The 20,253-nt window shown below is 38.2% G+C and overlaps 1 protein-coding gene across 1 annotated transcript; it reads right to left on the bottom strand.

Moving 5' to 3' along the window:
- Positions 1-618: 618 nt before the first annotated feature.
- Positions 619-19,955, bottom strand: kif22 (kinesin family member 22). The gene is made up of 13 exons (XM_084434869.1): positions 19,790-19,955; positions 19,357-19,552; positions 17,595-17,722; positions 17,283-17,437; positions 12,188-12,397; positions 9,662-10,055; positions 9,459-9,579; positions 8,118-8,238; positions 7,656-7,836; positions 5,814-5,902; positions 3,413-3,634; positions 3,243-3,302; positions 619-2,201 (listed from the first exon to the last, which is right to left on the bottom strand). Exons 2-13 carry the CDS (start codon positions 19,548-19,550, stop codon positions 2,172-2,174), a joined length of 1,905 nt encoding a protein of 634 aa, XP_084290995.1. The 5' UTR covers positions 19,551-19,552; positions 19,790-19,955; the 3' UTR covers positions 619-2,171.
- Positions 19,956-20,253: the final 298 nt, after the last annotated feature.

The following is a 20,253-nucleotide window of genomic DNA, read 5'->3' as shown; positions in this document are numbered from 1 at the left end:
CGAACTGTGCGCACTGGAAACCCCTGTGATGAAAAACACTAGTGGATGAGTGACACACTCATTTTTTGAAGGCAGATTATAGGCTTTAGTCTTATAATCATTAGAGTGCCCTTGCTTCACGCTACAATTAACAAGCATTTCTACTAAATAAGTCGGCTTCGCAGTGTATGTATTAGCCTACTCAGTAAAACAAAGAATCATGAACATTACAACGTAAGCTTTGATCCCTGTAAAAAAAAAAAAAAAAAAAAAAGTGGTAACACTTCATAGTATAAAAATGCATTATAAATGTGATCTATGATGCATCATAAAATTATAATCAATGCATTTTCATAAGTAAACGCAACCAAAGTTAATAAGCATTTATTTGCAGATTCCTTGTTATATCTAAAATTGGTTGTTTGCCATTTGTTTTAAATGCATTATACTTTCAAGTGTGCGTTCAATGAATAGGCAAGACAAGTATTATGTATCAAAACTGTGGTTACAATTATTTATGAGACCATACAATACATTATAAGGTGCATTAAGGCATAATTAATGCATTAAAATAAAAAAATTAAAATTTCCAAAAAATTGTACAAAAAAAAGTAGTCAGTTTTTTTTTTTTTTTTTGTTAAAAAGGGTTACAAGCATTACAATGAAAACATGAAAGTGAATCTAGGCTGTGGTCTTGTCATGCAGTTCTGTGATTGGCTGGTCTGGTCTGTCAAGCTGGTTAAAGGATTGCTCTCTTGAGTAATAAATAAGCAGTATTGGCTGCAGGCAGAGAAGAGCAGACACACACTCACCAACAACCGATTTACATTCGCTTTCAGTTCAAAATGCAAATCCTGAATGACAAGTCAAGGATATTCAAAGCCCTCAAAGAGCATATGGCCATGTAAGCCTTAGCTAAAAATGAATGAATATAATTACACTGGATAAAACACCAAACCAATTTGACAGTCATTTTTTTCAGATTCATAGGTTTAAGTTATAAAACAATATAGTGCCAAAAATGAAAATAAATGCACTTCCAGAGCTCCTGGAGTCTCTGTCCTGCAGTTTAGCCTGAGAACAACCATTTAATTATTTTTGTAAATGAAGCTTTATTTCAGCTTTTACTGTTTTATTACAGTTTTGAATAATAAACCCATACATAAAGGCCTTTGTACTAATCGCTATTTCAGAATATTAAGATTATAAACCCTGCATTGATTCAGTCTCCCACATACTCTTTAGTTTACAGAAATAAATTAATTTAAACCATCCACACTGGACACCGTAAAACTAAACTGCACCTTATCAATATGTTTGGAAGCGCTTTTTGTAAACCTGCGATTAATAAGTAAATCTTCCCTAATAAGTGTTCAGATGTTTAGTTAGTCACTTTCAAAAAATGTTGACAGTCAAATGGATATATAATACTTGACATTAAATGCTAAAACTCTTTGGTTGTTGCATTGACAGTATTTTGTAACATTTCGGCGAGACTGCCCCAACCACCCGCATGCCAAACCTCCTTGGCACACAGGCTAAATAACAGTTTATCTTCAACCTATAATTTTGGCAGGTAATTGAGCCTTCGCAAAGCCTACCAACTTTACGGTCTAGTTTGTTTGTCAGACAAAAGGGTGAATTATCAAAACTAAAAACATTTTACATCTTTTGGAAGTTGCATTGATAGTATTTGCAAAAATAGTCTGAGTTTGAAAGGGCATGACTCTGCAGAGAGTCAGATTTGCTAATGTGTGTCTACTGGCCAATGTGGGGAGAATCTCACGCTGATCTGAAAACTATAGCTCTGTTAAAGGATGTTTTTGAGAATACCAATACCAATTTGGTTCACAAAATTAATAATTTCAGGTAATACAGACATTTGTCAAGTGAAATAAAACTCGCTGAGCTTCTTTGATGGTGACATTTATTTTAGTGCCACATGATAAATGAAGCAAGTTCATTTAAAAAAAGAAAAAAAGTTAAATACTAAAGGTAAAATTGGCATAAGTATGCAGGAATCAGAAAACATGGAAAAGAGCAGTCAAGTATACACAAACTTGTAGACCCCCCCCCCCCCAAAAGACAAAACTGTACACAAAATATTATACATAAAATGGGTGTAAAAACATCTTAAAACACTCTCATAAAGCACAAGCGTTCAAACGCTCTTCAGGCGTGGCTCAAACGCTTCACTTCCCCATACTGCTGAGAATATTCGCCTGCGGAGGGAAAGAAGTGAGAGTGAGTGACTCAAAGTAAATTTCCTAAATCACTTTCAATTGTGCTTTCCCTCCAGTCATTAAAAATCCATAGTGGGGCTGAGTTGAAAACATAAATTTCTCAATTTGAATCGATTCTCATTTGGATGAACAGATATTGATTCTTAAATCCCAAGAATCTTTTAGTCTGCTGTTTTCAGTTGATACATGAGCAAAACGTCACTAAACATTATTTGTAGTGCGCCTCCCATCCAGTAATTGCAATAATCTTTGCGCTTTAACTTCTGATTTGAAACAGGTCTCAGTTTTCCAACGGTGGCAATTTTATTACAAAATTCAATCAATATTCAATTCAATTCAACCATTTCGATGCTATGTAATTTGGCGTGACAGAGCGCAGGTAAAACAATCTTTTCCTCTTCATTAGTTACAGCATGAATAACACTAATGAACATCAGAAGGCATGTTGAAAGAAACCGTACAAGTTAATGTAATGTATCATGATGTCATCGCTCAGTGTTTCAACCATAAAAATGCGTCAAATCAGCTTGTAAACAATGTAACGTTTACCTCAGAAAAGCCTTTCATAAACTCATTCAGCTAGAAAAATTCACTCTAAAGAGCATTTTGCTAATTATTTGCATCATATTACATTTTCTACTTTTACTTAACCTATCATTTAATATCTGTGTGTTTGAATAGAACTGTCATGAAAACAAGTTGGGAAACAGACACCTTTTAAATGTTTATAATTCAAAACAAATTGGAGCAGAAACGGTCATTAAAAACTCAAAAACATTTTTGTATACAAATCAGTTAATTTTAAACTTTAATATCGATGTACCAACTGACAAGGTTCCCTGTATAGTTTACAGCATTAAGATTTTTCGTACTGTACCTGATACACATCCAAATTAATGTACGCTGAATCGAGATTGGAATGTAACTGAATCACAAGCTTGCGAATCAGAATCAAATTAAACGGTGAAATTTGCATCAATGCCCAAACATTAGTAGACATTACTACTGCAAACAAAATACCTTTATGAAAGAAGAGAAACGTTTAGCTGAAACGCCTTCGATTTTCTTCAGGTCTTCCACCTGCAAACAAGGGGAAAATAACTCCATATTTCATGTGTCTCTATTATGGCTTCACAGGTAAGGACTCAATCTCTACAGGTGGTCTTTGTCAGCATCAGTCAGCACTATACCTGTGTGAAGTCCCCATGAATCTCTCTCCAGCCCATGATCAGTTTGGCTTTCTTATCTCCGATCAGCTGCAGGCTCTTGAGCTCCTTCAGAGAGCCGGAGTTCAGCGTCTGAAGGATTTTCTTCCTGGACTGCTCCAGTAATGCTGAATCCAGATGGGACTCCCAGTTGATGTCTACAGCGGAGGGTGGATCCGCACCTCCATTTTCCTTACCCTCACCCACCTAAAGAGCAAAAAAAGAAAGTCACAAATATTTTATCTTCATGTCACATGAAAGTAATAGGTAAAGTAATTTTAATCGAATGTCAATTTGATATTAAGTCAGATTCTTAAATCCCAAGAAGCCATTTCCAGTTGATTAATGAACACTTTGTAGCATGCCTCCCATCCAATCAATCGCAATAAACTTCGTTCTTTGCTACTTTTGCAATGAAAAGGTCTCAGCTTTCAAATGGTCAATTTTCAAACAATAAATACCATTTTGTCGCTCTTTAATGTATGACAGATCGCTGTAGCGCAGCTTAGTTCAAGCTTGTGAACTGATCATTTCTTCCTTTTTACTTCATTAAAGCATGAAATAAACATGAATGACCATCAGAAGGCATGTTGAAAGTTACAGTACAACTTACAAAATCCATATCGTCACATAAATCGCTCCGTTTCAACCACAGAAAGTTTTTAATAAAACTAATTTTAAAAATTACATTACAATGAGTAAGCAAACATTTAGGTGAGTACTGTATTCAGGTACAGAAATACTACAGAAAATAACACTGGATAGTCTTTTAGTCCTACTTTTGTTTTTTAATCAACATTAATGTCAGACACATTAGGCTGCTGTCACTCTAAGAGCTAGTGCAGGATCACATCTGTTTATGTTTAAGACATAACTGACCGTGATTACAAGAATACTAGCCAAGACGGGAATTTACTTAATTTGACCGAAGCAGCGAAAAATAACTAATTTGTTACTCGAGCTGTTCGTGAGGCGGCTTTACACGTGCGCAGAGAAACCCATCTCTCCGAGAGCGTGCGAGTACTGAATGGTTTAAAATAGCTTGAATGTTTAAATTGATAAGACTTAAAGACGAGCAAATGATAAACTTTAGTGAAGATGCAACACTGGCCCGATTTTGTGTGTGATGAGAGAGTGAGTGAGAGAGTGAGAGAGAGAGAGAAGAGCTGAATCACTCACACTTAGTGAAATTAAATCTCACAGAAAGTTTTAAAATGACTGATTTGAGCGTATAATCTGTGGGGATTCATTTACTCATACAACCTACATGCTAAAGTGAATACATGTTTGCGGGAATTTCCTGCATTGTAAGCACAAGACATATGGGGACGATTCAAATTATGTCCAATCACGCGCCGAAATCTGAGCTCTGAAAATTATGATGTAAAATGCTCTTTTTTTTTTTAAAACACCATACCATTACAAATATTAGTTTGACAATATCTAAATAAATATCCACTGTGACCAAATCATACACATGATTTGGACCTGACATGAAGTCATGTTATTTTTCTTCACCAGATGGCAGCAATCTGACCCAAATACATGTAGATTTCTATTGTGAAGTTTGAAAGGTTTGTGAATTTGCTTATACAAATGATGGTTAAACAAATTTACATACAAGACCTAAATTAGATCTAAAACTTAAAATTAAAGGTAAAAAAGATATAAACAGACAAGGTATAACCCCCTTTTTCAAAAAGCTTAGGAAGGTTAATACAAGTCTTCTTAAATTCTTAAAGTCTTCTACAAGTCTTCATTAGGATCCAAACAGAGATGAAGTTAGAAGCGACCACACACCTCCACGTTTTCCCTATTTAAATAGTTACACAAGTAGTTACACGACCAAGTATGGTGACACAAAATAAAACGTGGCGCTTTTCTAAACGGGTAAAAAGAATAACTATAATGCGGAATAGCACTTGGGAGCACTTCGACTCGGTGCAGTAATATCATCTCTCCTGAAAAATCCTCTCCCTCTCACTTCTGTCATTAGAACCAATGTGACTTTTTACTGCTTTTTACTTGGTCGTGTAACTACTTGTGTAACTGTATTTAAATAGGGAAAACGTGGAGGTGTTTGGTCGCTTCTAACTTCATCTCTGTTTGGATCCTAATGAATGAACTGTGCTAAGCGCTATCAAAGTGTCGCCGCGCACCAGAGCGATTGAGTGCACGCACTGAGACGAGAGGTATGCATCAACTCATCTTAGTTAAGGGAATAACAGTTTAATATGAAAAAACGGTGGAGTGTTCCTTTAAGAGACTATTTGATACAGTATTTGCATTTTTGGGTGAACTATCCACTAATGTGGCCTTCGTACAATAAACACTGGCATTCGGACCTGCATCTGCATTTTAACAGCACACAATGTTGCACACTGACCTCAGTTTGGACACGTTTCTTCTTCTTATCCAATAATTGAGAGGGTTTACACACCACAGCACACTGCTGCAAGGGCTGCACCTGGGAGACTGAGAAAGAGGTCCTCATTTACTAAACACAGTCTAAAATGTTGTACAATGCTTTCCTAAATGTATCAATTGACAATTCCAAGAGTAAAGGCCCTGATATACTTCAAGCTAAATGGAAGAACTGGTGTGATGGCATTTCAAACAGAAACATGCCAAAACGAAATATGTTTGGAGTTTGATTCGGGAGTTCAAAACAGCTTGCCAATGCAAACTTTTTGGAAAACACCAATCAAACTACCGTCGGCCCATGGCGATTATGTAATAGGTAGGTGATGCTCCACCATTTCTTTTTTTACAGTCTATGGTAAAAACGAACAGACTGAAGAGCTGCTTTATAGCACAAACTTTAGTTTGAATGCTAATTGAAAGCAACACATACACGGTTTTACATGTTTTATACTGTAAAGCTGTTTGCTTTAAAGCAATCTTTTCTACAAAGTGCTATATAAATAAACAGGACTTGATCGAAGGGCCGAATTGCAGAGCCGGTGTGCAAACATCCACATCGCTATGATCAGATGCTTCTTAACTGCTGTCAGTTTTGTTGTGCATTATTTTGTTATTGAGGGGAAAAGTGAGCAGCACATATTTTCATATTCATCTAAACGTCACTATCCGCAGCGTGGGCGGCGTCGGGATGTTCGCTAACAGTATACCGCTGCAAACGCATTTCACACTTTTTACCCCTGAGCGAAGAACTAAAAAGAACTGAGTATATAAGGGCCATAAGATTGCAAAATAAAGCCCATCCGGAAGCACAAAAGCTGACGGCAGCAGGACGAGAGAGGGAACCGAGCGGAATCGCTTTGAGCCCTGAAGAGTGAAGCACCCACAGCATCATAGAAACAGTGCATGCTAACAGAACAAATGAACAGGTAGAGAGGGAAGACCAGGGAAACGTCTCTAATACCCCTTTTCCACCAAGGCAGAGCTGGTGCTGGTTCGGAGCCAGAGCCTAGTTTCAAATCGGTTCTTTGTTTTTCCACCGCCAAAGCACCAGCTCCGAACCAGTAAAACTGGTTCTTAAGTAGCACCAAATCACTGCAGGGTCTAGAACGGAGCCAAGAAAGAACCGCTTGCGTCAGAGGCTGGGGGCGGGGTTACCGTGGCCAACAAGACTGAAGAGAAACTTGTGACCGCCATTTTTAAATAGCAGCTAGTCGAGCTAATAGCAGCTCGATTATAATATCCGTCTATGTAAGTTACGGCGAGCTGCACGAACGCGTTGGATTCGCCGTGTTTGGATGCCGATTTATTTTCGCAAACCCATGAGCATCCATAGTAACGCAACGTCTATTATTGTTGATGCCTTGTTCGAGATGCATCGGAGCAGCGTGGACCGATCAGAGATTCGGGAGTGTTTGGAGATCATACGACTCCTTGTGCTTTTTGATCGCTTTCGCAGTGCTTTGATTTCATGTGCTGATCGTTCTGCGAGAAGCCGATGCATCTCGAACAAGTCTGGTGTGTTTGTGTTTGGCGCTGCCGCACTAGCGTTGCTGGGCAACATGATACGTATGCAGTGACGTAAGATATAGCTCTGTTGTGGCTCTCTGGCCGGTGGAAACGCAAACGGGTTCTTAATAAGCTCGTCAGTCGAACCATCTCCGAACTGGCAATAGCTCTAGCTCTGAACCAGCACCCGGTTCTTGTTGGTGGAAAAGGGGTATAAAGGGTCATGAAACATCAATGCTGAGTGCTCATGCATAAAGGGTCCCAGGAGGAGAAAAGGATGAAGTCAGCCTCATCTCACCCTGTAGCGGTGTGACAACGGCCTGCTGTTTGCGCGGTCTGGCAGCTGTAGACTGTTTTCTGTGCAGTGGGGGCAGATCTGTCTTAAAGAGAAGAGCATCTTCGGGCTCTTTCTCAGTATCTTCACTCTTGTTAAACAGTTTTGCTTTGTCTTCCAGCTCCTTCTGTTTCTCCTTCAACATCTTTGGAGAGAGCAGAACATATATTTGAGTCACCCATTGGCAGTTTTAGTTGATGTGGAAAAGGTTTTTCAAACTGAGCACCATGACCACTTGAAAACTGGGTTACGGTTCATGTGGACTCCAGTACAGTTTGCAGTTTGTATTAGTAATCCAGCCTAATTTGCAATTGATGGATTAACTATAAGCAGGACAGAGGTATATCTCACTGATGCTTATTTTCTTTCTTCTGATGCATTGAAGTTCAGATGGAAATGCTCAAGTCAGAGGAGTGTATACGATACCTGAATTTCTTTACGGGACTGCGCCACAGTTTTGAGCAGGTTGAGTCTCTCTCTCTCAGCTGAGCCCATCATCATCTTCTCCAGGGCCAGGAGTCTTTCCAAAACCTGTGAATCTGGTGATCTGAAAGACATCTAATCTTTTAGAACATCTACACCAGAAGATTCATGTACATATCCATTGTGTTTACAATGATTTTACATAATCATCACTATGAAAATCACAATACCATTTAACAATAAAATCCCCCCATTAATACACTCATCCCAGCAAACGTTTAGCAGCAAAAATAGAGTAATAGTAAGTTCAGTTCACTTCTGATCATTTCAAAAGAATCACTCAAATCACAATTTTCTGCATCATTATTCCAGTCTTCAGCGTCACATGATCCCTAAGAAATAATTTTAATATGATGATTTGATGCTCAAGAAACAATTATTTTCAGTGTTGACAATGTTTTTGTGGAAACATTCAGGATTCTTTTATGAATAGGAAGTTCAAAAGAACAGCATTTATTTGAAATAGAAATATTTTGTAACATTACAAATGTCTTTACTGTACCCCAATTTAACTACTATATTGGCAGTTAGCAGGGATTCCTGAAATATTTACTTAATTTAAGATAATTTCTATTATTTTACACCACGTTAACTTGACATATACTTTCTGATGTTGGTTAATGGTTACCAATTTTGGTTCCAATTTTTTTTTTATTGGAAAAAAAGCTCATCCAAGCTTTATTTTAAATATACACATCACATCAGAAGGTCTTTATTAACCCACCAGAGCCATGTGGAGCACTTTTATCATGATGGATGCACTTTGATGGACTTCAAAAAATATACACCTTTTCAATGCCATTATAAAGCTTGTAAGAGCCAGGACATTTTTTTTATATAACTCTGATTGTATTCATCTGAAAGAAGAATGTCATATACACCTAGGATGACTTGAGGGTGAGAAAATCATGGGCTAATTTTCATTTTTGGGTGAACTATCCCTTTAACTTCAACTCACAAAACCCTAGTCTGGGAAACCCTTGGGCAAAATGAAATTTTCATTAAAAGCAATTCACAGCAAATAAATAAAGATTTAAATATGGACTATGCTTAAAAAAATTAAAAACCCAGAAAGATCAAGGTTTTAGCTAGATCGCCCCGCAACAAAGTACATATGTCCTCCCAATGAATGTCCAAAAAGGCACATTCAGCCTGTGGTTTTCGACATAGGGAGTCTTCATTTGAGCACCAGCTACCAAATCGTGGCCTACCGAACAAAGCCAAGACCTGCTTAAGTGCTCCAGATCAGTAAACTAGTTTGGCTGTTGTAACGCATGCTCTTACCCATGTGGATGTATGGTCGGCGACGTGGACTGTTCGGCTTTCTTTACCTCCTTAGACCTCTTGTTCTGAGGCTCAACAGAACCTCCAGCTTCCCGTTCCTCTCTGGATCTCTTTCCATGACCTACAAGAGAAGGGACAAATTACAATTACATACATCGTTATTCTCAGCATCCAGAAAAACATACGAATACTGCACTGCTCACCAATTGTAGGGGCTAAAACGGTTTCCTTGACAAAGGGTCGATTGACAATCTGCTTGGACTTGGCGGCGAAGTTAAGGGCTGAGAAGGTGTCAAAATAGTATCTGTACTCCGGTGCGATGTTGGTGATCATGACAGAATGTGCGGAACCACCCAGAGAGTCCTGCAGTAGACGGGTAAGTTTACTGTCCCTGTAGGGCACGCGGCCCCCGGCCCCTGTGTTCAGAGCGTCCACCACTTTACTGAGGGTGAAGAGGGACAGGTTGATGGCTCCACTCTCTTTCAGACGAATGCCCTGGTTTCCTGTGCGTCGGTTGTCCTCTGAACCGGCCAGGTCAACCAAATACAGCTTTCCAGTTTGTTGTCTGTGTGGCGGCCCATGCCGAGACTTCACTACCTGAGAGCAAATGCATGCATTGATGTGACTTGTCAGTCTTTTTCAGAGGGTTAGTAACCATTATAGGTCCCTATGAAATTAGTTTTTCCGCAGTTTTCTTTTATATATATATATATATATATATATATATATATATATATATATATATATTAGGGGTGGCACGGTACATGAAAAAACATCCGAACCGTTCGGTTCGCTTGTCTCGGTTCGGTGCGCGTGTGCGTCGCGCGGTTTGCACGGTTCGACGCATGCGCAATGTAGCCTCGTGCCCGTGCTAATACAATGCTAAATCATAAATCAGACATATGTAGAATTACATTACAATGTCCAGCAATCGATTTATATAGTACACTGAGTTTACCTAGACATTTAATGAGATCTACTCCACACTATATGTTGTTTTTTTCATGTGAATAAATAGGCTACATAGATCGACTGTTCCACGTAGCCTAATGGTCCAGTGGCAGAACTTGCCAAGCGTATCAAAGGTTCTGAGTTCTAATCTGCGCTCGTATATATTTTTTTCTTTATCAAAACCGATTATGTTTATCAGCGGTTGTATATCAAGCAGGGACCGATTTGTATGAATTTTGTTTTATTATTTAATCGGAACGAGTAGCCTTGAGTCTCCTCAATGGATTGAAGCGCGCGTCCGAGTGATGAATGTGCGGCCGCTGCGGTGTGTGCGCGAGCCACGAGAACACTGTATCAGCACCACTGATCGCAACTGCAACGAGCACTTTGATCACTTGATTAAAAAAACACATTTCAGCGCTAAATTGCTTCTTATTTAACAAACGAATGAAACAAATACTTTGCTAGTTAACTGGAAATGTTTTATTTATTTGTATTGGTACACCCGTGCTGCAAGATAATATCAACCCTGGCAAAAAATGGTGGGGACATGTCCCGCCTATGATGACGAGACACGAGGATAAATTGACAAATAACGGTCCAACACAGCCCACGTAGCTCTACAGATGATGGACCTCCAGGGCCACTGAAAGTTTCCTCAGGGTGACTGCTCACTCATATTACTTCAGAATGGGAAATGAGAAGCTGCGTTTTGCAAACACACCCCATTTATGAAATAAATAAATAAATAATTAGATAATTCAGCTATATATCATATGCTGAAGTAAATTTTTGGAGTGTTAAAGATTAAAAGAAAAAACAACAACATGAACCGTACAGAACCGAAAACCGTGACCCTAAAACCGTGATACGAACCGAACCGTGGGTTTTGTGAACCGTGCCACCCCTAATATATATATATATATATATATATATATATATATATATATATATATATATATATATATATATCTGCAATCCATTTTAATGGTTTCATTAAATGTCAAAAAACATTGAAAACAAAACTTTAACAAACTTTAGCCCATTCATTTATTAAATTTTAACAACAACAGCCTATGAAATGTTTATTTTCCCCAGAAAGTCTGTTGTCTGTTTTAATTTTTTACTGGATTCTGTGTTTTATGATTTAATTAAAATCCATTATCAAAAACAGTGGTAATCAATTGAATGCATAAAACTATCAAACTCTTCAAATGTAATCAAATGAAATTTGGACAATTGGTTTCATTTTTTGGCACACAGAAAATTTGTGATATTCCTTATAGACTGCATTACTGTTCTTACTTTGAAAAGTACATTCTACTGTACAATAGTAATATATTTGTCAGTTGCTTTTATTTTGGCAGGTTTAGTGAACATATAATGTAACTGCGGTAGATATGTAGATATAAATATGTAGACTTCATATTTAAATGGTGGAATTTTAATTTAACAGACACTATTGCAATTTAAAGTGATTTATCCAAAATTTTGCCCAATTCTGTGACATTCTGCATTATACAGTAAATTCCATTTTTTATTCATGAGAGATCTGTGTTTTCCGCATTGCAGAAATCATAGGGCTCTAGCTATAATACTAAAATAAGTGTTCTCTCTCCCAATTACAACCAGCAGACACAGTAAAAGTCAGTGGTTTTGTTTGAGGGAGAGATTTATTTTCAGCACCAGCTACCAAATCATGGTCTACCACACAGAGACCAGGACCTGCTTAAGTGCTTATGGAGAACTAGAATGAAGTGAAAAGTGCACGTTCAAACCTTTATGAGGAGTATAGCGTGACTGCGACTGGAGCGCTGGTTCAGTTTAGTTGAGGCTGTGGTGCGGTTTAGACTCGCGGGGATGAAATGAGTGTCAAAATCGGCAAAGGATGAGAGGGGTGTGTGTGTTAGCCCGGGAATGAGGATGTTTCTGTCTTTGTCTTCACGGATGGGCAGGTCCTGGGAACCTGGAGACAACAGGTCCAGCACCTACAGACACAAAGCGAATCAATATTCCAGAGCAGATGTCCACTGAAACAGGGTAGAAACAAAAATACATGTGAACATTTTCAAAAATAAGGCTTGCAAATTAATTCAGCAAGGATGCATTAACTTGTTCATTTCTACTTTTACAAAATACTCAAAATGTTGTTTCTATTCATTCAAGAATAAAAAAAAAAAAAGAAAAAAAAAAAAAAAGACTTGAGTAATGATGCTGAAAAGTTCAGCTGTTATCACAGGACTAAAGTTTTCATTTTAAAACATTAAAATAGAAAACAGCTATTTTCAACTAATATTTCACAACATTTAATGTTTTTATTGTATTATTAAATGCAGGCTTGGTGTGCATAAAATACTTTTCAAAAACATTTACTGACACCAAATTCACTCATCTAAGAAACTCACTTCGCTCATCTAAGAAAAAATAAAAATAAAAATAGACCTAAGCAAAGACCTAAACCTTTCAAATTACTTTAGTGTTCAGTTTGTGGAAAGGAGTTCAATTAGGAGGTCACACACACACAGCCTCAATCAGTTCTAAGGTCTGAAGAGAATCATGTGAAATCACACAGGAGAGAAGCCAGTCAGAGATTGTGGCAAAACCTTTCACAGTTCTTGTATATTGTCGTCTTTGAATGCATATGATCATTCACACTCAGAAAGTAGAACAAAAATGACATTAATTACAAGATGATTGGTTAAAACTTTTCAAAATGCATCTGGAGACTATTTTTCCAGGCATGAATTTTGTCATTGAGGATTTCTTAAAATATCGTGCAAAAATCTTGTCTCGTTCTTGTGAACCCAATCTCGTGTGACACGTTGTCACACCCCTAATATACATACCTATACACACACATACATATCAGGGTGTCTACAGATATGAACAAGTTAAATTTAAGACTTTTTAAGACCTTTTTAATGCCACTTTGAATGAAATTTAAGACCAAACCTGTGATGGAAATACACATTATATTACATGCGTATATATTAGGGGTGTAACGGTTCACAAAATTCACGGTTCAGTTCGATACGATACACTTGTGTCATGGTTCGGTACGTTTTTGATACAGCATAAAGAAATAAATGCCAGAGAAATTTCCTTGATTTAAATTTTATATTCTTTTTTATATTAAAACTAACATCATAAAGTATGATATTTTTTTACTTTGAGTAATTCTAGAGCCATAATTGACTCTTCTTAGGAGCATATAAAACAAAACAGCTCCTTGGAAAAAATGAAATGTATAAACAAATTAGTTATAAACAAAGGTTTATTTTAGTTCAGATTAACATTTGAGGGCAGCAATTGTATTCATAATGTCAAAATAAAACCGACGTGTTACTTGAAGGCATTACAGCCTACTATTCCTGCCAAACGTCCATGGTTGCAGTTAGTGTTACTATAGTAAATCCATGGTGAATGTTGCTGATCTGTGGACACTGATAGTTCATTCATGATAGTTCACAATGTTTCTTCCTGGTTTCCACGTCAGCGCTGTTTGATCCGTTAATAACGGAGAAATATGAATGCTTCTCACTTGATCTCGCAGCGACGTTATTACTTCTGTCAGTTCTGTGGCGAATTCAAATGCTTTCTTTACTGCATCTCTTATTAGCGCGGTGTAGTAACAGTGTCGCATGATCACGATCGGCTCGCGCTGCTTTGGTTCAAACTGATTAACGGTCCTTCAACCACACAATAACGAGCAGTTTCGTTCCGCTTGCATTTTACGTTTGCCATTTGATGTTGGGCAATGTTGTGGTCGCGCCGTCTCTTACATTATGAGCGCGCTTGCCACGCGCGACCCGCCTACATTTGAAATAACGAAACAGCGTTACCAGAAAAAGCCTACATTATCATTATCAATAGCTGTTTATGTAATAAAATCTGAATCATTCTCGCGATTCGATGCTTCACTGGTTATTTGACGGACATTAGGTCCGTCAGACTGGAGAAATTTTAGCGGTAACGTGACCAGAAATATTTAAGACCTATCGAATCTGAATTTAAGACATTTTAATACTTTTTAAGGCCTTTAATTAGGAAAACTCTATTTAAGACATTTTAAGACTTTTTAAGGACCCGCGGCCACCCTGCATATATAATAAAAAAAATGTTTTAAATTAAATTCACAATAGCGCTATTGTTTTTAATACATCTTGCAGCCTTAGAAAATGGTTTAATGTGTGGTTCATGGATTCTCATCCGTGGAATGCACCACTTCCTAATTTTGCCTGTTATGCCAAGTTCACACTGCATGATTTTCAAAGTAGTCGGGTCACTGTTCTTTTCACACTGCATGACTATCTGGGGTAACATTCAGTTGCTGGTGTGTTCACACTGCACGATGGATCAGCGGCAGGCGGTTTCACACCGCATGACTTTACAAAAGAAAGAATCACCGACAACTTCTGTCTGGTCCGCAAACTACGTTTCACAACCAAACACACGTGAGAAGTGATAAGGAAATAACGCAAGATCACGCGTGCGTGAGACCGGAGCTCTCGCAAGACTGAAATTGTTATTAAAAATTATAGCCTGCAAGAAGATTGCAATCCAAACTGTCTGTGCGCTGATTTGCAGCAAAAAGGAGAAAAATAAACAGTTTATGCAGGAGGAGATGGTTAGGAAGACGAGGGGAGCAAGGACTGTGTGTTCTGCAAAGAGAGTTGTGGGTAAATAAATTTTGCAATGTGCTGCTGGTCAAGCAAATGTTTGTGCTTTGTTTCTGTTTGATATGATTGTAAATATATCTATTAAAATACTGATATTCTGGTCTATAACTCCTCCCCAAAATCCCCGCTGCTCTGTATCTTGCTCTCTCATTGGCTGTCGGTTATCGACGATGTAGTTTTCAGTCAGAACACTTTTCACACAGCAGGATTTTGAATCGCCGACAGGTCCAGATATTTAGCATGCCAAATATCTCACGGGCGTCTGCGATTCTCTCAGATCGGGTCTTTGCTCATTCACACTGCGTGATTGTCACTCGCGTGAACGAGCACCGATTTGCCTGTGATTTCGGGCATTTGTCGGCGATTTCTCAACCTGTCGGCGAGCCAAAATCGGGGCTAAAATCGTGCAGTCTGAACTCGGCTTTACTCGACATGGGTCCAAAAAACAACAAAAAATAAATAAAATTTAATCAAGGAACCGTGGGATCGGACGGTATGAAAATTTCATATCACGATTATAGTGACCAAAATTATCTTGATAATCAATATCACGGTTTTGTTAAAACGAGATGAAAGTGTTCAAAAAGAACTGATGCTCACACTGAAAACAGTTTTATATTTGAAAAATCAACAAACAACAAATAAAACAATCAGCTCTATGCACTTTTTAAAGCAAGATTATATTCTGTGGCATTTTCTTCCTTATAATGACCGCCATCAATAGCAACACATTATAACAGCGCACATCCATGTATTACCATGGACGCTCTCGTTTCATTCAAATACAACTTGCCGTCTTGCGTCTCCGTATTTGATTGTATTGAAAATGAAATCAGAGTTGATTTATTGTTTGCAGAGTTTAATATTGTTGTGAACATCTTGTCTGGACGATTGTTTTGTACAAAATGGCTTTATAAACACGTAAGATTTAAAACATTAATCTCAATTGTCCCCGTAATTATATGGTAAAAAAAATTATAATAATAATTCGGTGTAATAAACTACAATGATATACATTATTATCCCTTAAATGTCACTCTTAATAGTCTTGTTTGAACTTGTTAGGTCATCTTTGGCTCAAAGCCACTTGCTGCGAACTTTTCTTTGCGGAAGCTTCACGTTTATTTCAAGTGAGTGAGATCAAATATTTCAACTTAACACAACATTTTGTGCCCAATAATTTCCCAGACGTAGTTTTGGTATTGAGGTCAAAGTTAACTTGCCTTGCGTTCGCTATAAACAGTGGGTGATGGTCACACAAGACGACTCGGCAGATTTGAAGTGTTTCCCCCCTATTGTAGTGACCATCCTCGATCAAGTTTCACTCAGGACTTTTGTAAAAGCCAAAATATGACCACACCTCAGATTTGGTCCTCTTAAAAGGCTGAAAAGTCTCCCGAGCACGGTCACTGCCTTCCGCCATTCCTTCTCGAATAAAAAATAAATAAAAATTGCGCGCTGCGCCTGTGTCAGACTGTTGCTGGCTGGACAGGTTAGTACCTGGATGGGAGACTCCTGGGAAAACCAGGTTGCTGCTGGAAGAGTTGTTAGTGAGGCCAGCAGGGGGTGCTCACCCTGTGGTCTGTGTGGGTCCTAATGCCCCAGTATAGTGACGGGGACACTATACTGCCAAAAGAGCACCGTCCTTCGGATGAGACGTTAAACCGAGGTCCTGACTCTCTGTGGTCAATAAAAATCCCAGGATGTCCTTCGAAAAAGAGTAGGGGTGTAACCCCGGCATCCTGGCCAAATTTGCCCCTTGGCCTCTGTCCATCATGGCCTCCTAATCATCCCCATATACTGATTCGCTTAATCACTGTCTCCTCTCCACCAGTAAGCTGGTGTGTGGTGGGCGTTCTGGCGCAATATGGCTGCCGTCGCATCATCCAAGTGGATGCTGCACATTGGTGGTGGTTGAGGAGATTCCCCCATCTATGTAAAGCGCTTTGAGGTCTCAGAAAAAGCGCTACATAAATGTAATGAATTATTATTATTATTCACAGAGAGTTATTAAAACCACGATAATCAAACACGGTTTTAATGATAAAATTTTAACCGTCAGAACATTTTATCGTGGTTTATAGTGAAACCGGTAATTGTCCCATCCCTAGAACCGTGAAAGCCCTATTAAAATTTTTGAAAACTTAAAAAGCACATCTATTCTGAGGTAAGCATGCTCACCACCATAGAATACCTTTTCATTGTAGATCTCTAAGTAAGACATCCCAACCGAGTATTCCCAACCATCCTGGCTCTTTTCCTGAGCTCCAACCAGATTGAAGACCTCCCTCACAGCTCTGGGAATGACCCCCGGCTCCTCTTGACTGCCAAACATGGTGTGGGTCTTTCCTGAAGAGAGGAGGAAGAAGAAATCTTCCGTGTTAGAGTGTGAAATGTCTAGATAATAGCACATCATGAAAACCTCAATAAGAATCACATCATAAAACCTAGTTCAAATCTAAAAAAGGCAAGTTAACTGCAAAGGAGATGAAGGCAGGAACGATACCTGCTCCGGTGGGTCCATAGGCAAAGACACTGGCATTCTGACCATTAAGGATGTGGGGGAGGATGGGTTTGACAGAGGTCAGAAACACCTCCTGCTGTGTGGTCTCTTCACCATGAAACACATCAAACCTACAATCCAACATACAATTCAGACCAGCGTGAATCAATCACTGCAAAAACACTTGCCCTTGGGTCCACAGACAAGGCTTAAGCTAGTCCCAGATTTAAATGCATGTTTGAGCTGTTTTCACTGAAAGCAACTTGCAACATAATTTGTTGAGTACCAAGATTAACAACAACAACAATTTTATGTTACCAGTAATTTTATAAATTTGTAACATTTTGTTCTTAAAATTCAGTCAGTCACTCAACTCTCATGTCGATCCAAACCAGTAAGACTTTCGCTCCTCTCTGAAACCACGAAATGAAGATACTAATGAAATGAGAGATTTCTGTCCCTCAACTGAGTCTCTAGAATTCACCCAAAAAGTTCATAAAGAGATTATAAAATAAATCCAATTTTGTTCTCACACGTCAAGCAAGCACGAGCTTCCGTTTACCAAACTTGAGCGCTCTACGTATGCTTGCTGATCAATGTTGATATGTGAATAAAAGCCTAAATTAAATCTGTTCATCATATAAAGTGATTGTGTCTCTGCAGAAGACTTTGATTAAACCACTTGATTCATTTTACAAACTCTTTATGAAAGTTTAAGCATCAGTGCACTTGGGTAAATAGTCGTGAACGCGGATTGACAACAGACCCGGAAGAGAATACAATGCTGAATAAAGTTGTAGTTTTTGTTATTTTTGGACCAAAATGTATTTTCGATGCTTCAAAAAATTCTAACTAACCCACTGATGTCACGTGGACTACTTTGATGATGTCTTTATTACCTTTCTGGACATGGACAGTATATCGTACATACATTTTCAATGGAGGGACAGAACGCTCTCGGACTAAATCTAAAACATCTTAAACTGTGTTCCGAAGATGAACGGAGGTCTTACGGGCTTGGAACGACATGAGGGTGAGTCATTAATGACATAGTTTTTATTTTTGAGTGAACTAACCCTTTAATGAAAATATCAAGCGCTATATCGAACATTTTTTATATTGTTACCGACAATGGTGTACCCTCAATAAATACAGATAATGTTAAACGGAGGAACAGAAATCTCTTCGATTTAATTAAAAATATCTTAATTTGCGTTCAGATGATGACTGAAAGACTTAAGAGTTTAGAACGGCACAAGCGCGAGTAAATTATGACAGAATTTTTAGGTGAACTATAAAAAATAAAATAAAAAAAAGCCCTCATATGTGGGCTTTAAAAACAAACACAAAAGCTTTAAAAATGCTCCCGGAAATCAAATTAAACAATAAATAAGAAATAAAACACAAGGGATCAACATTGTCATATTATTTTGATAATTGACCTAAACATGGAAACTAATGAAATCAAGTTTCCTGCAACACAGAATCAAGACGTAACAGTAAAACCCTCTTTTCCAAGCAAGTTATAAAAGGACAGTTATGAGTGTTTCTCTTCCTGATTATCCCAACAGGCACACAAAGAGCCAGTGGATTTTCATTAAAAGAGAAGATTCATATCAGCACCAGCTACCAAATCATGACCTACTGCACTGAGACCATGACCTGCTAAAGTGCTTAATAATAAAGAAGACAGAATGAGAGGAATAAATGAAAAAAAAAAAAACGAAAAAAAAAAAACTGCAAACTTTAAGGGTTATTAACTGACTGGTATTGAAGTGTCTCGGTGGCGTTCCTCCAGTTGATGATCTCCAGCTTTTGTGGGCCCAGGCCCCTGACACAGGACCCCTCTCCCTTATCGTCCTGCGTGTCCATGTAGGGCCTCAGCCGAACCGCTACACGAACTCTGGAGGTCCGCCTGGATCCAGCAGGAGCTTCATTCACAGCAACACGCTGCGCCATATCTGAGATCACACAACACACGATCAAATACTTCCTGATATCCACCGAGAAATAAATGCAGTATCGATATAAAAGTAATAAAACACATGTAGATACATTAGGATGGAAGAAAGTTCAGTTTTCTTAATGTGTTTAATAACTTTTGACGGTTGCTGAAGTAAAGGACTGACGCGTTTCCCTTTCAAAAGCAAAAAAACAAGCACACTGTACATATAAACTAACTTTAAAAAAAAACTTACCTATTTACTTGTGTAACTGTTAAACCAGGTATTGGTTTATCTAATCCGCCACAAAAAAAAAGATGTTTTGCTAAATAAATATATTTCAGTTGATCACAACATCTCCACTAACTAACTCCTCAACAATGGCGCCTGTCGGACTAAGCACTTTTGACTTTCAAAAGATAATGACTCCGCCCCTTAACTAGTTTTAACCAATCAACACACCCGAATCCATGAGAATGCGTTCTTCTTTAGAGATTTAACGGAAGAAACAGAAGCGTCGTACTGCCATCATTCGGCAGTGTAATGGAATAAGAAAAGACTACAAAATAATGGGACCTCCTTTTTAATGTATTTAATATACAAAAAATAAGCTCAAGAATTCCCGCCCGACACTAAAAGTCCCCTATCACCAGCCATTTATTTCTTTTAGCTACTCAGAATTACATTGTTCTTTTTCCTGAAGGGAATTTAAACTCATT

Source organism: Rutilus rutilus (assembly GCF_951802725.1).
Source record: "Rutilus rutilus genome assembly, chromosome: 16".
NCBI classification, from domain to species: Eukaryota; Metazoa; Chordata; class Actinopteri; order Cypriniformes; family Leuciscidae; genus Rutilus; species Rutilus rutilus.
This window is presented reverse-complemented; position numbering and strand designations above follow the sequence as displayed.

What these genes read in the sequence shown, in the direction of transcription:
- kif22 (XM_084434869.1), bottom strand. Translation starts at nt 19,550, where the DNA reads ATGGCGCAGCGTGTTGCTGTGAATGAAGCTCCTGCTGGATCCAGGCGG. An exon ending in ACGCTATACTCCTCATAAAG is followed by an intron (nt 10,056 to 12,187) that starts GTTTGAACGTGC and finishes ATTTGCTCTCAG; the next exon opens with GTAGTGAAGTCTCGGCATGG. An exon ending in CCGACCATACATCCACATGG is followed by an intron (nt 8,239 to 9,458) that starts GTAAGAGCATGC and finishes GATGTCTTTCAG; the next exon opens with ATCACCAGATTCACAGGTTT.